This window comes from Sardina pilchardus, chromosome 14, assembly GCF_963854185.1.
Source record: "Sardina pilchardus chromosome 14, fSarPil1.1, whole genome shotgun sequence".
Taxonomy (NCBI): Eukaryota; Metazoa; Chordata; class Actinopteri; order Clupeiformes; family Clupeidae; genus Sardina; species Sardina pilchardus.
In genome coordinates, this window is record NC_085007.1 from 11,145,704 (window position 1) to 11,161,677 (window position 15,974).

A 15,974-nucleotide genomic window follows, 5' to 3' on the forward strand; every position below is an offset into this window, starting at 1 on the left:
GTCTGGCCCGTGAACCCCATATGTGAGTGTGTTCATGGGAGTGTGTGGGAGTGAGACGATGCCAAATGTGTATCTGGCCCAAGTGCCCCCCCCTGGCATTCAGAGTCTGCTTTGGTTATGGAGAGGAGGTCAACTCCTGTGTGGAATTGGGCATTTGTGAAGGCATTTATGTCCAGCTCAGAGATGCCGGACAGAGAGCGGCAGTATCCGTAGAGGAAAATCCGCAGCCACCATTTCAAATCGGCCCGGCCCCCACCACACACACACACACACACACCACACACAAACGCACACACACAACACACCCGCTGCCGCAAACCCCCTCCTTCCTAACGAGATTCCATGCACCGTTTGAATGTCACTGGTGCCTTTGAAGTGAGTATGGGGTGGGGAGTAGAGAGGGGGGGGGGGGGGGGGGGGGGGCAAGAAGGCATCCTTGGAAAGGGACCAAGAGTGCTGCAAGCCTTCCCCTCCACCCTCCCCTCACCCTCCCCTCACCCTCCCTGCCTCTCAGGGGCCTGTGGGAGATATGTGATAACCACAGTGTGTGTGTCCAAACAAACAGCCACCGCTCCAGGTAGCCACAGACACAGAGACTGGCTCTTTTGTGTGCTTGCTTACCATGACCACCCCCCTCCATACACATACACATGCACACACACACACACACACACAAATACACACAAACACACCGCAAGCCCGAGTCACGTACAAAGTCTCATAGCTGACCCAAGCTGCTCTTCATAACACTGGAGGTACATACACACACACACACACACACACACACACACACACACACACACACACACACACACACGCACGCACGCACGCACACACACACATACACATACACACACACACACACACACGCGTTTAGGGGGTTCAGGTGAAAAGTTCGGCATTTCCTGTGATGTCAGGCCGAGCGGAGGAGGTGTCGGGTTTCCGCTGGGTCTCCGTTCGCTCTGGGAGCCGCGGCGGCCCAAGCAGAGCGTTTGAACCCGAGAGCAGATGAAATATTAGTGTGTGAGTTCTCAAAGCCGGTTAGATGGTGCTCAGAGTGTGAGACCGATCCTCTGGGCTAAAAAACTGCCCCTAATGCCCCTTAATGCCTCCCATATGGCCAGCCGAGAGGGGAGGAGAGGGGAGGTTCATCTCCGGATCACTGGAGCCAGCCAGTGCTTCAACCAGCTTCATCAGGCAGCCACCGCCTGGTCTCAGTGGAGGGGCTCAGAGTGTGTGCGTGTGTGTGTGCGTGTGTGTGTGCATGTGTGTGTGCATGTGTGTGTGTGAGAGTGTGTGAGAGAGAGAGAGAGTGTGAGAGTTAGGGTGTGCGTCAGTGTTTATCTCTGTGTGTGTGTGTGTGTGTGTGTGTCTTTGAGCATGTGTGCGTGCCTGTGTGTGTGTGTGTGAAAGTGTGTGCACTGGAGTCGGACGTGTTTCCCAGAGATGGGGGAGTGAGTTCATTAAGTGCCATCAGCTGAAGAGGAGACGTTAGGAGAGGAGAGGAGAGGAGATGAGCTCCCCTCTCCAGCGAGGGTGCTTAATGAGCAGAGAGGCCCCAGAGAGGCTGCATCTGATGGGGCTACGGCAGCTCCAGCAACCAGCCGTCTGGAGCCTGGGGGGGTGGGGGTGGGGGGGGGTCAGGAACAGTCCTCTACTCTGCTGGAGCTCCCCGGATCTTGTGTGTGTGTGTGTGTGTGTGTGTGTGTGCGCACAAGTCCATGTGTGTTTGTTTATGTGCTGGCCTGCGTGTCTAAGTCTCTTAGTGTGCAAGTGTAAGTGTCTCTACGTGTCCAAGGGTCACACACTCCCTCTCTCTCTGTGTGTGTGTGTGTGTGTATGTATGTGTGTTCGTGTGTGTTCGTGTGTCTGTGTCTGTGTCTGTGTCTGTGTGTGTGTGTGTGTGTGTGTGTGTGTGTGTGTGTGTGTGTGTGTGTGTGTGTGTGTGTGTGTGTGTGTGCACGCATATTCAGCAGGGAGCTGCTGTGTCTCCAGCTCCTCGGCGTCTCCAGCCCTGGCTGGCTCTAGAGCACGCCGGACTGGCATCTCATCTCAGTCAAACCCCCCTTCTACTCGCCCGGCTTGCTGGAGGCTACCCTTCAGCTCAAGCAGCCATTAAAATCAATCATCGACTGCGGCCAATTGGAGGCCCCTCTCCGGCCTCGGCCAATTGGAGGTTGGTCACAGGCTTTAGCCCGTAGGAGGCTGGTCAGAGACTGTTGCCAGTGAAAAAAAAAAAAAAAAAAAAAAAAAAAATACCCAGCCGCACGAAAGCAGCCAGTTGTAGATCATTCTCAGGCCTCAAGTCAGTAGCTGGAAAAGTCGTCGCAGTCCATAGCCCCCACCCCCCTGGAGAATGTACGCAGTCGGCAGCCAATGGAAACACAGCGCTCTGTCCTCAGCCAATGGAAAACCGCGTTGCTGTGCTGTGCCAGTGGAGGAGATGTGACGGCTCTTAAGTCCATAAAAGAGCCATCACAGTCCTTAGCCAATGGAAGCGCAGTTGCCGTCTTCAACCAATAAAAATGGTCACAGTCGTTGCTTAAAGGTCAAACTTTCACTGTCCCCAACCAATGATAGGGCGGCTGTGCCAAAAAATTAGCCAAACGGCGATCATCCACAGCCGATAGTAGATCCTAGCAGCAGGAATAAAAACAGTGCACTCTCGGAGAGCAAAGTGCGCTGGGGTAGCTGCTGGCATGACTCGGCATGAGTGTGCATTTCCTGTGAACTCAGTGGACCTTAATGTGGGGGGATGGAAGACTGCGCATCAGCACAACCACCCATCTGACCAGTCTCTCTTTCTCTCTCTCTCTCTCTCTGTCTGTCTCTCACACTCTCTCTTTCTTTATTTCTTTCTTTCTCTCTATCTCTCTCTTTCCCTCTCTCTGTCTCTCTCTCTCTACTCTCCCTCCCTCCCTCTCTCTCTCCCTCTATCTCTCTCTCTCTCTATCTATCTATTCTCTCTGTCTCTCTCTCTCTCTACTGACTGCAGGTTACCAGTATTGGAATCCACGGCTCCTTCGGGCGACCTGTCCCGGCCTCACCACATTGTGTCCGTGGTGCCCAACCGCTACCCCCGCTGGTTCACACTCAGCCACATCGAGTCACAACAGTGCGAGCTGGCCTCCACCATGCTCACCGCAGCCAAAGGTCAGACCCCCCTCAGCCCCTACACACACACACACACACACACACACACACACACACACACATATATCACACACACACACACGCACACACGCACACACGCACACACGCACACACGCACACACACACACGCACTCACGTGGCTCTGGCGCGTTCTGCCTCTGTGTTGCACTGATGATTGATAACACTATTGATTTGATGTTGAGTGATGGCTATATTGATTCGATGTCGCTATTGATATTGATGTGATTTTAATGCTTCTGTATAGCTTTCATTGTTTTTTCCTGTTACTAATAGTATTTTTTTTTTCACTTTTAAACTAATAAAATCTAAAACTAATAAATCAACTAATAATAAAATTGGACAGGCAAGACATAATTTGTACATGAGGCACCCCTCTTTCTATCTGAAATTGCATACAAATTATCCCATAACATGTTTCGATATTATATTCATAACAGCAGTAGAGGCACAAACAAGGCTAATTGCTTGTAGCTGTGTGACTCTGTCCCCTCCATATTGTGTTGCAGAGCCTCTCTCATATAAGCAGCTGCTCCACTGTCAACATACCTCTCTCTCTCTCTTTGATAGCAGGAGAGAGTTGTGCTTTAGGCAGACTCCTGCACAGAACAAAAGACTTGTCATTGCATGTGCTGTATATCCTAATCTGGAAATCCAGAGTTCTCGCGAGAGCGGAATTTAAATTGTGTCTGCAAGATACCCTGGCAATGAGCGTTATCCACGCTACTTTTACGCAAGGCATCAGGGGAAACCAAATCACATCAGTGTATCTGATATAGGCGGGCCAGAGGCAAGCTAAGCTGATGACGACAGCACTGCGACGTTCAAAGTCAGTAAAAATTGGTCGTAGTGTTGTCCAGTGGCGTCGAAGTCCGGAATCAGTCAGAGTAAACATTGGTCGTAGTGTTATCCAGTTGCGTGCAGTACAGAGATTTTCAAATGCATGCTTGGTGCTGCCCCTCGAGTTGGGGGGGCTTTACATTACTGGTGGCTAGACCCTTAATCTGAAAGATAACCAGGGTCTGGATTTTCCCGTATGTACAACAGTATGTCCACCACAGACTCTCATGGCTCCGGTCCGCTCTGCTTTGATTTCAGGTGACGGCCGGTGGTTAGAAACAGTATTAGAGTCCATACAGAAAAACATCCACACCTCGTCCCACATCTTCAAGCTGGCACAGGATGCTTTCAAGATCGCCACACTCATGGACAGCCTGCCCGACATCACCTTACTCAAAGTATCCCTGGAACTAGGACTTCAGGTAAGAGTCGGCGCCACGCATCCTCAGAGCCACAGTCTGTAAAGCCTCCTACCTCAGTCCTCCCCCGGTACTGAGCTACTGCCTCTGTGAACAGGGAACTGCAAGTTTGATTTGAAAATGCTTCCTCTGTGGTTAAGTTTCACAAAGACCTCTTATCAGTATTTGAGCATGGCCTTCTTTAGCTACTTCCCTTCAGTACCACTCCTCATAACCTCATTTTGTTTGACCTTCTGAGGTTCTGTGGGCCCCTTTGGTTAACCAGGATGTTGATTTATTGCCTCCACTGAGCACGGTTGTTCTTTTTTCTGCAGGTAATGAGAATGACGCTCTCAACGTTAAATTGGAGACGGCGGGAAATGGTACGGTGGCTGGTTACTTGTGCCACAGAAGTTGGTACGCCACACTCTTTTTGACTATATTTGATGTGTAGTAGAATATGATCATACTGATTGGTGGTGTTGTTGCTGTTCAATTGATTTGGAATGAAGAATATAGAAAAAGCATTAGACTGCATGCAGTGATTGGTTATACCATGATCCAGTGATTTGTTAACATGTAAAATTGTGTTATCAGCCACAGAACATGAACTAGAACATGATTCCTGTGTTCTAGGCTAGTAATCTGGAACAGTAATCAGACTCTAGAAGAGTAATCGGACTAATACAATTAAATCTCTAAGCTCCTAATCAGATTGGTGTATTTTCTCTCTCTCTCTCTCTCTCTCTGTGTGTGTATGTGTGCGTGCGTGTGTGCGTGTGTGCGTGTGTGCGTGTGTGCGTGTGCGCGTGTGCGCGTGTGCGCGTGTGCGCGTGTGCGCGTGTGCGTGTGTGCGTGTGTGCGTGTGTGCATGTGTGTGTGTGTGTGTGTGTGTGTGTGTGTGTGTGTGCGTGTACACGTGTGGCTGCAGGGGTCTATGCACTGGACAGCATCATGCAGAGCTGGTTCACGCTCTTCACGCCGACGGAGGCCACGAGCATCGTGGCGACGACCGTCATGTCCAACAGCACCATCGTGCGCCTGCACCTGGACTGCCACCAGCAGGAGAAGCTGGCGGGCAGCGCCCGGACGCTGGCGCTGCAGTGCGCCATGAAGGACCCGCAGAACTGCGCGCTGTCGGCGCTCACGCTCTGCGAGAAGGACCACATCGCCTTCGAGACGGCCTACCAGATCGTGCTGGACGCCGCCACCACGGGCATGAGCTACACGCAGCTGTTCACCATCGCCCGCTACATGGAGCACCGCGGCTACCCGATGCGGGCGTACAAGCTGGCGTCGCTGGCCATGGCGCACCTCAACCTGAGCTACAACCAGGACACGCACCCGGCCATCAACGACGTGCTGTGGGCGTGCGCGCTCAGCCACTCGCTGGGCAAGAACGAGCTGGCCGCCATCATCCCGCTGGTGGTCAAGAGCGTCAAGTGCGCCACGGTGCTCTCGGACATCCTGCGGCGCTGCACGCTGACCACGCCGGGCATGGTGGCGCTGCACAGCCGGCGGAACTCGGGCAAGCTCATGTCGCTGGACAAGGCGCCGCTGCGGCAGCTGCTGGACGCCACCATCGGCGCCTACATCAACACCACGCACTCGCGCCTCACGCACATCAGCCCGCGCCACTACAGCGAGTTCATCGAGTTCCTCAGCAAGGCGCGCGAGACCTTCCTCATGGCGCACGACGGACACATCCAGTTCACGCAGTTCATAGACAACCTGAAGCAGATCTACAAAGGCAAAAAGAAACTGATGATGCTGGTGCGGGAGCGATTTGGTTAAGCAAGACCCCCCACCCCCTTTTACACACAAACACAGGGAGGAGGGGAGGGGGGGCAAAAAAAACACAAACACCCTACCCTTCCTCTCAGCTCTTACTTGAGTTTGCCTTTGTATCGTTTCTAACTTAAAAGTGACAAGCAGACAAACAAACAAACAAACAAACAAACAAACAAACAAACAGACAAATAAACAAGAGAACCGAATGGAAGAAGCGGGACTTGAGGGAAGCAGCCAGAACCACAGCGGTATTATAATGTGTATAGACCTGTTAGTTTGCGAAAGCGGGAAAAAAAGACAAAAAAAAAAAAAAAACAAACAAACAAAACAGAAAGTGTCATGTCGTGGACGTTTGTGTGTTTCCCTTCATTTTGTATGAAAGAGCGCGAGTGCGATAAAAGAGGAAAAAAAAGATAAGAAAATGAAAAAAAAAAACGATGTTTTGGTTTACACTGAGTATATGTTGTCCAGTGGCAAAAGGCCCACAGAGCACTCCTGTTTTCTCTGTTCACAATCCCAGCCTCAAAGAGAAGAGATATGGCTTTAAACCAAACACGACACCTCCATCCTAAGTGACAAGTACCTCGTACGGATCCAGCTTTACTCCCACCTGACCTGCTCACACATTTCCAGTAAAGTGAATAAGCGTGCAGAAAGCAACGAGAGAGAGAGCGAGAGAGAGAGAAAAAAAACAAGCAATTTTCCTAGCTTTTTTGTTCTCTTTTTTTTTTTCCTTCCCCAGGAAGCCGTGAAATATCCAACTCCAAGCTACCCTTGCTTTGCAGTGCTGTTTGGTCTGAAGCATATAGACAAATTACACCTGTTATTACACACATACCATACACACACACTCACACACTCTCTCACACACACACACACACACACACACACACACACACACACACACACACACACACACACACACAGTTAAAGGAACACGCTGTGTCTCACTCTATACATGCACACACACACGTATATATATACACACATACACACAGAGACACACACAGACACACACACACACACACACACACACACACACACACACACACACACATAAGAACTCCAACACCCCCCATTGTGCTTGCGCTTGTGGAAACTTAGCAACTGTCAACATACATTCTCAGGGATTTCTCTAAAAACAGAAAATGACAAAAAAAGAGAGAATGAGAGCATTTTATTGTACTGTACATATGATAGTATATGTCTGAATATTGAGAAAATGTATATGTTAACTAATTTATAAAAGAATATTCTATGTAATGCAAAATACTTGAAGCTGCAGTACCATGGTTTTAAACAAACAAAAAAAACATATCAGAAGGACTAAACGGTGGCCGTGCCTGAGTTCACACACGTGTGTGTGTGTGACGAACGGTGGACTTGTAATGCTGGGTTTCTATGCAGAGCCACTCGAAGCCCTGCGTGTTCAGGCTGGTCTATCGAAACCATGACTGGGGGGGATGTTTTGTATGTACATACAAAATGTTTGTATCCGGTGTGGACTCACTTTTTTTTGTACAGGGCATCAGAGATAAAGGAGAGTTGGAAAGAGAGGGAGAAGAGAGGTGGGTGAGGAGAGAGAGAGAGAGAGAGAAAGTGGACGAACCAGAGCAGCAAGCCTTAGCATTAAGTAGGTAATGCAAGCATCCACAGGCCCATGTGCCTCAAAAGCCTAGAAATGTAGAGATCCATCTGAAACGGACTTTCTATTTATCAACGTTGACCACACAAGACATCCAGAGTAAAAATTGGCCTGAAACGCATCCATAACTCTCTCCACAAATGATCAAGTGACAACGAAAAAAAAAAAAAGACAGACTCCATTTTATGCACAAATAACATGTCCATGCCTCCTCTGCCGGCATCTTGACTTTGTGCAGGACAGAAAGTTGCTGTATACGTCTGACTGTTCCAATTTTTAAAAATGCTTTTTTTTATGTTTCCTTTTCTGATTTTGTTCCTCTAGAATTCCTCAAACAAGAACAGCCTTCTTTCTCGCCTTGTCTTAACGCTTTAAAATAACCAAACTGGAGTTCTAACTACCAAACTTGTTCATTAAAATGAAAAGCCAACCAACTTTGGTTACAACTTTAGTGTCTTTAATTTTAGCTGAATGGTTCTGTACTTTGTGCTTTAAAAAGCAGTTTTTTCCTTTTTGGTGCAAAAACGTCTAGTGTCTCTTGTTCTCTTAGAGGTATGTTTGTAGCTCTTTTTTTGTTTTGTTTAGAAAACTGAAATCTCATGTTCTCCATTTTATTTATTATGAAAGGTAAACGATTGTACTTCATCACCCTTGGCGACATGCTCATGAAGTTGAAATTAAGATTTGATACACCAATATCAATTTATTTATGTAACTAAATCACTGTTTTATAAACTTGTTAATGATTCAACATTTTTGTTTTAATTAAATTAGTTTTTTTGAGAGGACTCCGTGGTTGGTGTGTGTGTGTGGGTGTTTGTGTGTGTCTGTCTGTGTGTGTGTCTGTCTGTGTGTCTGTGTGTGTTCATGTGTGTTCGTGTGTTTTTTTGCAGTTCAGTCTCAGCAGAAGTATATTATTCCAAATTAGCACCGATCCATCAGAAGTGTGGGCATAGTTTAAGGTGCCAAGAGCACATCTACCCCTTTCCTAATGTCTACTCTGCAATGCCTCAGTAAATATCACTAATACTGAACATGTACTGTATTTCACTCCGTATCACTGATGACAAATATTTCAATCCATACTGACAATATAGTTCAGTCAATATGATGAGTATGCAAATATATCTTATAAAGTAAGTAATATGCATAGCAAGTAAATGGTAAGAATCTTCTCACTTATTTTAGTCAAGGTTTTTTTTCTATTTTCATGCCATTATGGATCAGGATATATCTGATATCTATTTTGGTCAGTACTGATCAAAGAGTAAGGGGTTTCCTCTCCAGATAGCTCCATTTTGCTTAGACCCACCTTAGACATAACCTATTGAAACATTCAATGGTAGAAGTTTTAACTCATTTCAGGGTTATATTGCTCACATTTCTCTTTGCACATCTCTAATGCCCGCTGCTTTGTTGTGAATGAGCACATCCCAATAAAGCAAACCTTGCCCCCCTTTATCGATATATTAGAGCGGCAAATGTAAATTTAGACAATGGATTGTGTTTGGAAGTTAATAGAGACATCCAAACACTAAATGGCTGACTTCCTTGGGTATTACAGTACATTTACTGCATATTTAATTTGCTGGGTTTCTAGATAATATTTCTATGTCACTTGTTTAACTGGTTAAAACTGAACGGCATATCTCTTTTGGAGGAATTACTAGGAGTTAGAGCCTCTGGGCCATCAATAAACATACAGGAAGTCATTTTCAGCGGCAGGAAGGCCCAAGGGGCCCTGGTGAGAGGCTTTGGCAATCAGTGGCCTCACATCTGTAGAGCCATGGGCCGCAGTAGCATACACAATAGACATTCTAGAAGCAGCCTAAACAAACAATATCTCCAAGCAACAGAGAACCTTACCTTCCATTTTTGGAACCGGGCAAAGTCGCCCACATTGTTCCAGTAGTGATCAGTCATGCCTTTTGTCTGGATGGAGAAGATCAAGTTTAGGATTTACAACCTGATATCCCTGTGAGGTTCAAGGTTCACACAGCCAAAAGCAGGCCTCATCAATCTTGCACGTTTCCTTAAGTAAACAGGAACTTCGCTAACAGCTGCTGTCTTGAATATTTACGTCCATTATATTATTCATGCCCAACATCCTGGGTATTTGCAAACCACTAGTAAAACTGGCGTGCTGACAACAGAGACACATTAGGACGATTCAAATATAAATATGATACATTCAAGGGATTATTTGCTATTTTTGCTTTTACTTATAATCATAAGGCTGAACACTGATACAATTTTGCTCTTAGGAAAATAACGAATCAAATGATGAAAACATGGATGGTGAGTGGTATTAGATAACGTTTGGTACAATGATAGTCCATACAAACAGTGACGACTAGGATTATCAATATTTTATAAACTACACTACTCACAAAAAGTCAACGATATTCAGCTTTCAGGTGAAATTTCAGGATGAACCTAAAATCCACTATAACCTTTACTGGTGAACTTAATATGACCTCTACATTTTTGAATGCGCATAATGCAACAGTTCAATGTTTCAGTACTCTCTGTACTGAAACAATACATTTCATGAGTACTTTTTATGAGTATTGTACGTATGCAAATTATGGTGCTCAGGTCATGTCTTTTCTTAAAACAGGGCAAATTGCTGTGGTCCAGTTCTACCAAGAGAGATGAAGGCGGGTGGTATTTTGGTGGAAGACCAAAGACAGAACAGACAGAACACTGTGCTAACAACTAAAAAGGCTGTCAGTGAGCAAATGGCTCTGGAGGAATTATAAGCATGTATGCAGATGGATTACCTGCACCTTAGAGTGTGAATGAAATGAGGTCCAGCAGTGTATTATTTTATCACTTGGTTCTTCTCATCTGCATTTAGTAATGCCATAGGCCTTTAGTGATGATCCGTGATAGAAAACCAGCATTGTGCAATTCAGATGAGACCGAATCAATTACCTCGGTCGATGAGAAATGGCAGAGATATCACCTGTCACCTGTTGTTTTGAACTGCTAGAACACATCCTCATCTCCATTGGCGACCTCCCCAGGGTTTCCATCTCCTCGCTGCTAATCTGATCTCAGGGGCCCCTATTTATGTAATTAATTGCTTTTATGTTTAGCTATTTTTAAAGCACGGATTACACACACAGCTGTTTCACAGGTTTTTAAACGAAGTCATCCGAAGATCTCCAAAAGAAATGTATCAACTGAGAACCTCAAGCAAAAGTAAAAAAAAAAAAATTAAATAAAAAAGCCATATACTGTCTCAAAAAAAAACTAGCGACATCTCACCTGTATGTGTGTTTAAATGAGGTGAGTGCGCACCTATTCACTGAGCACAAATAACAGGTGGTGGACACAGGGAGACCTGCGTCTGGACAGGGGCTGTTAGCTCCCTCTCTCCGCTGTGGTCACGTCTGTGAAAGATGAGTCTCTGGCGTCCCTTCTGTTCATTACCTTAGCCAGTGACCCCTCACAGGCTGAAAATGTCAGGCACCAGGAGGGACTGCACTGGAAGACAGCTCTATTGGTACAGCTCTCCCCAGATGAAAGCACGTCAGATGTCTTAACCTTAACCAGATAATTGGCTTGCCCTCCAAGGAGAACCCAGTGATGTGATGTTCTCAAAAAAAAAAATGCTTAATTTATAGGACTTTCATGCATTCTATATGAATGTAAGATTCTATGGGAAAAGGTGCTTTCTAAGTAGGAAGTCCAAGCCACACGCTCTAAGATATTGTTATCACAGACTACTATTACAATGGTACCATGGGGATTTAGTTTTGCTTTATCCTCAACCTCTATTTGAGCTAAAATGCACCTTAAATTGGGTTCTGCTAATCTCACCTGAAGTATCTCTGTTTCCTGAGTCTCCTGAGTCTTGCTGTAGAAAGCAGGTTCTTACATGATTGCTAATAGATGCTTTAGCATAATGGTGCTATCCTGTTACTCCACTGTAGCCTTGTGACCCTTCACCCTTGTCCCTCATACAGCATGTTTACACTAGAAGAGGCTAACTGTCATGTTGGCTTCAGCTTAAAATGATCCTTCAAACACATAGCGACATCTTGACCTCTGACCTTTCAAGGATGACAAGAAGCCATCCTCAAGGCTGACACTCCACCCTGCCACCATTCGCACTGCCCGATTCAATACAAGTCTCGGGTAAGTCTTGGCATAGGTGCAGCTCGTCCCATTGTAATTCCCCCACCACTCCACATCATCCTCCCTCTCCTCTCCCCTTCTTCTCGGGGTCAGTTTCCTTCTTTATGTCACGCGTCACCGAGGCCCTGCGGGACACTACGAGACACCAGCCGTATCCGAAGTGATTTATTTATCGTGCCAAATGCCCTTCTCCCGGGCTCCTCGTCCCCCAGTGAATTTCCATAAATGCTTCATGAATGCCCCCTTTTATTTTTATTTATGGCCCAGGGTTTTATAATTAAATAGTAATTAATACCGGTCCGTGCCGCTCGTCGTGCGCATAGCGTCTTCTCCAGCGCGTGATTAATGAACCCCATCTATTAACTCAGCCAACAAGCCCAGACTCCGTGCGACAAATCTGATTAAGGTGATAAGACTTCATTATCACACTAAAAAAGAAAGGGGGCTCCAACTTCATTTTAAAACTGCCCCCGATTACACCTCCCCACCCCCCCACCCCCCCTTCCCTCTACCTGGCCATCTCGGCGAAATAGATCTCCTGTAAGATTCATAATAGATGAAGAAGAATAGGGGGACATCAATAAATCTGATAACTTCATTTAAAGCTGTGTGAATTCAGCAGCATTTTACCAGAGGGCCCCTATTACTTTTAATTGTATTTAAAGGAGATGTAATGAATGTCCCTGGACCACCGGATTCCTCACATTCTTTGACAGAAAGTGGAAATTTAAGGATGTAAATGATATTTCTGTCGTCCCTCTGTCTCCACTCTCATGTCTTGTTGATGAGGCAAGGCATATGTACGGCCTCACTCTCTCTCTCCCCAACGGGAAGGTGGTGTTTTCAATTTCAGGTACAGAAATAGCCTCTTTTAGTATTTTAATCCAGATTCGCTTTATTTGCTCTGTTTGGGTCCTATCAAACAGAGGCCTCCAGGGAGTGGTCTCTGATCAAGATCTCTGACTCTCTCACACACTGGCAGCACTGTAGAGAGTTGGAGAGATGAGCATCTTGTTCCCTGGTACAGAAATATAATAAACAGATGAGCCTTTGATATTTCCCTTCGGACAAGTATTTTCTGCTACCACTCTGATAAGCCCCAACCCACCCACCCCCACCTACACCTTCACCACCTATACGTACAAATATGGTGACTCTAAAGAGGTGCACCGTAGGCAACTGTCAATCAAGTCCCCTTGTTTGTCCTCATGAATCCCTCCCCAGGTGTCATTCATCCATCCCCCTCCAAATCTCAAACCTCCTGATTCTGAGGAATTCTATGGTATTACTGCGGGGGTTAAATCCCTGGAGATTCTAAAGATATCTATGGTCTCACTCAGGAGCTACAAACACCTTTAATGTGGTGATGATGAAGGCACCGTGGAGTCCAGTTGCTACGACAATGCTCTAAGAACTGCCATGCAAATTCCACTATATTGTGATGGAGAACTCAATATATTGTGAAGTAGAACTCACCAGTGAATTGGGCTCAGGATGTATTTTTAGTGCAAAGAGTATAAGATGAACATCAGTATATATGAGAGGGATATGCTCCATAAGGCATGATCCATGGGTTAGCTAAGGAGAAGAACTGCAGGTGGAGGAGGATCAGAGTACAGGAGCTGCAGCTAGCGCTAGTGATTAGCGGAAATTAGCTGAACATCTGCTCACGGTTTTAGGTCACAAAGAGACTAATTACATGAAATATGGAGATTTGGGATTTAGGAGGTACCTTACACACACACACCACACACACACACACACAGACACACACAACCACACAGGCGCGCACACACACACACACACACACACACACACCAGCTTTAGAAGGAGACAGAGAGGGATCATTTGCCTCATTCCCCTGAGCTGTTGGATAGATTGCGTTTGTTTGCTGTCTTGTTTGTCTTCCATATTCCCTTCCCTCCAAAGCAGCATGTGTCTGTTATTGTGCTCTCCATAATCATTGGGAAATGTCTCCCGTCTTCTCTCAGCCACAGTTTTTCCATTGTAGGACACAACTAGTATTGTATTTAAAGGAAATATTTGTGTCTTGACTGACTGTCTCTGTTAGAACAGAACAGGTCTGACATTGACATGTACTGTATGTTTGTGTTTATTGTTTGTTGTTGCTGTTGTGTGGTTGAAGGTGGCTGGGCTGATTAGTAGCTGTGGATAATGATGCACCTGGCGTGGGCTTTGTGTCCCGGCTGTCACCTATTTGCTGTGAACAACTGACTTATCCTCTCCTCCACTGCTGTCCTCCGTCAGCTGTCACTCTTCTTTTATCCCTCCTCTCTTCCTTCCCTTTGTGTGTGTGAGTGTGTGTGTGTGTCTGTGTGTGTGTGTGTGTGTGTGTCTGTAGGGCTGTGTGCATCTGTGTGTGCATCTGTATATGTTTGTGTGTGTGTGTGTGTGTGTGTGTGCGTGCGTGCATGTGTATGTGAATGTGTGTGTGTGTGAATGTGTATGTTTGTATGTGCATGTGTGTGTGTGTGTGGTGTGTGTGTGTGTGTGTGTGTGTGTGTGTGTGTGTGTGTGTACGTGGATGAGGCCTTGGTTGCTGTCAGTGGTGTGTGTTTGGAGTGTCCGTCACTCAGCCACATGCCTACTCCTCTGAGACTTCCAGTCAACCCCCACACACACACGTCTAACCATCATAAAAAAGAACCACAGGCTCCAGATTGCCACACAAAACACACACATGCCGCGTTCACTGACATGTCGCTGAAGCTAAGCAGGAGGAGGCCTGTTTGGAGCCTGGATGGGAGACTTCCTGGGCATCTTCTGAGAGAGGAACTGAGACATATCTGTCGGAAGTGGAGATCGCTCCATTGGTCCCATTTATCAGGACACTTTTAATCCGATTAGAATGGGAATAATCAGAATAATCTTAATCAGAATAAAAATTACATCTTGATCGGAATAGAATTGCTGATTCGATTAGAAATTTGAAGGGGTGGTGAATTCCATTCTTATTCCAATTCCAATATCTACCATTAACATGCTATAACAGGGCAACATACAGTATGCATCACATAAATCTCAGACTACCCATGCCAGTGTCCACAGAGAGAGGTGATGCGAGCATCTCTATTGGTCCTCTGGAGGTCACATGACCACGGGGCTCTGCACCCTGCGGACGTGTCCGCGCGAGGAGGAGTGGAACAGAGGAATGCGTCACGCGTCAATCAACCAGCAGGACGTTAGCGGTCAGACAGACAGACAGCCTGACAGCATCAGACAAGTGAAGCCCACTAATGAAGGGAGAAGATTGGCATGTAGGAACGGGCAGAGAAGAGAAGAGGGGTAAGTTAGAGAGGAGAGATGAGGAATAGAGAAAGGAGAGGAGGCAGGGGGCAATAGATAGATAGATAGATAGATAGATAGAGAAAGAAGACAGGAGACATGACAAGAGAGGATAGAACTTTCGGTAACACTTTACTGGAAGATATATATTTTAAAGGCTGATTGGTGGACTAGGTGAAGGACTGACTGCTCCGCTAGATGCAAAATACATTGGAGCCTGCCATGGCAACAGGGACAGTGAGACAGACACCAAGTCACAGTGCCTGACCATATATCTGTTCTTCATCTATCTTAATGTATAGACTGTGGTTATTACAAATTATTACAAATTGTTTTGTAGTTTTGTTTCCTGCTTTGGCAACACAGTACCTACAGTATAGTCAAGCTAATAAAGCAACCTTGAACTGAAATGGACTTGAAATGGACAGAATAAAGAGAGGAGAAAAGAAAGTCACAACGAGAGGAGAAGAGAGGAGAGGAGGAGAGAAGATGAGAGGAGTGGAGAGAGGAAGTCAGCTGGACAGTTAGATCTACTGTAAATGAGAGAGATTGATGAGACTGTGGACAGAGCAGAGGAGAGGTGAGCGAGATGGGAGAGGATACGTTTAGCACTGAAGAAGAGGGGAGCCATGCGCCCAAGTGTACTTGGCAGAGAAGAGTAGAGGTAGAGTCTGACA

At 46.3% G+C, this 15,974-nt stretch overlaps 1 protein-coding gene across 1 annotated transcript in view; it reads left to right on the top strand.

The window, feature by feature from the left end:
* zswim6 (zinc finger, SWIM-type containing 6) overlaps positions 1-8,633 on the top strand; it is a 62,549-nt gene extending 53,916 nt beyond the window's left edge. Inside the window, exons 11-14 of the mRNA XM_062553999.1 lie at positions 2,996-3,153; positions 4,270-4,433; positions 4,745-4,826; positions 5,341-8,633. Of these exons, the coding sequence (XP_062409983.1) occupies positions 2,996-3,153; positions 4,270-4,433; positions 4,745-4,826; positions 5,341-6,203 (1,267 nt within the window). The 3' untranslated portion in view covers positions 6,204-8,633. The remainder of the gene's footprint in view (positions 1-2,995; positions 3,154-4,269; positions 4,434-4,744; positions 4,827-5,340) is intronic.
* Positions 8,634-15,974: the final 7,341 nt, after the last annotated feature.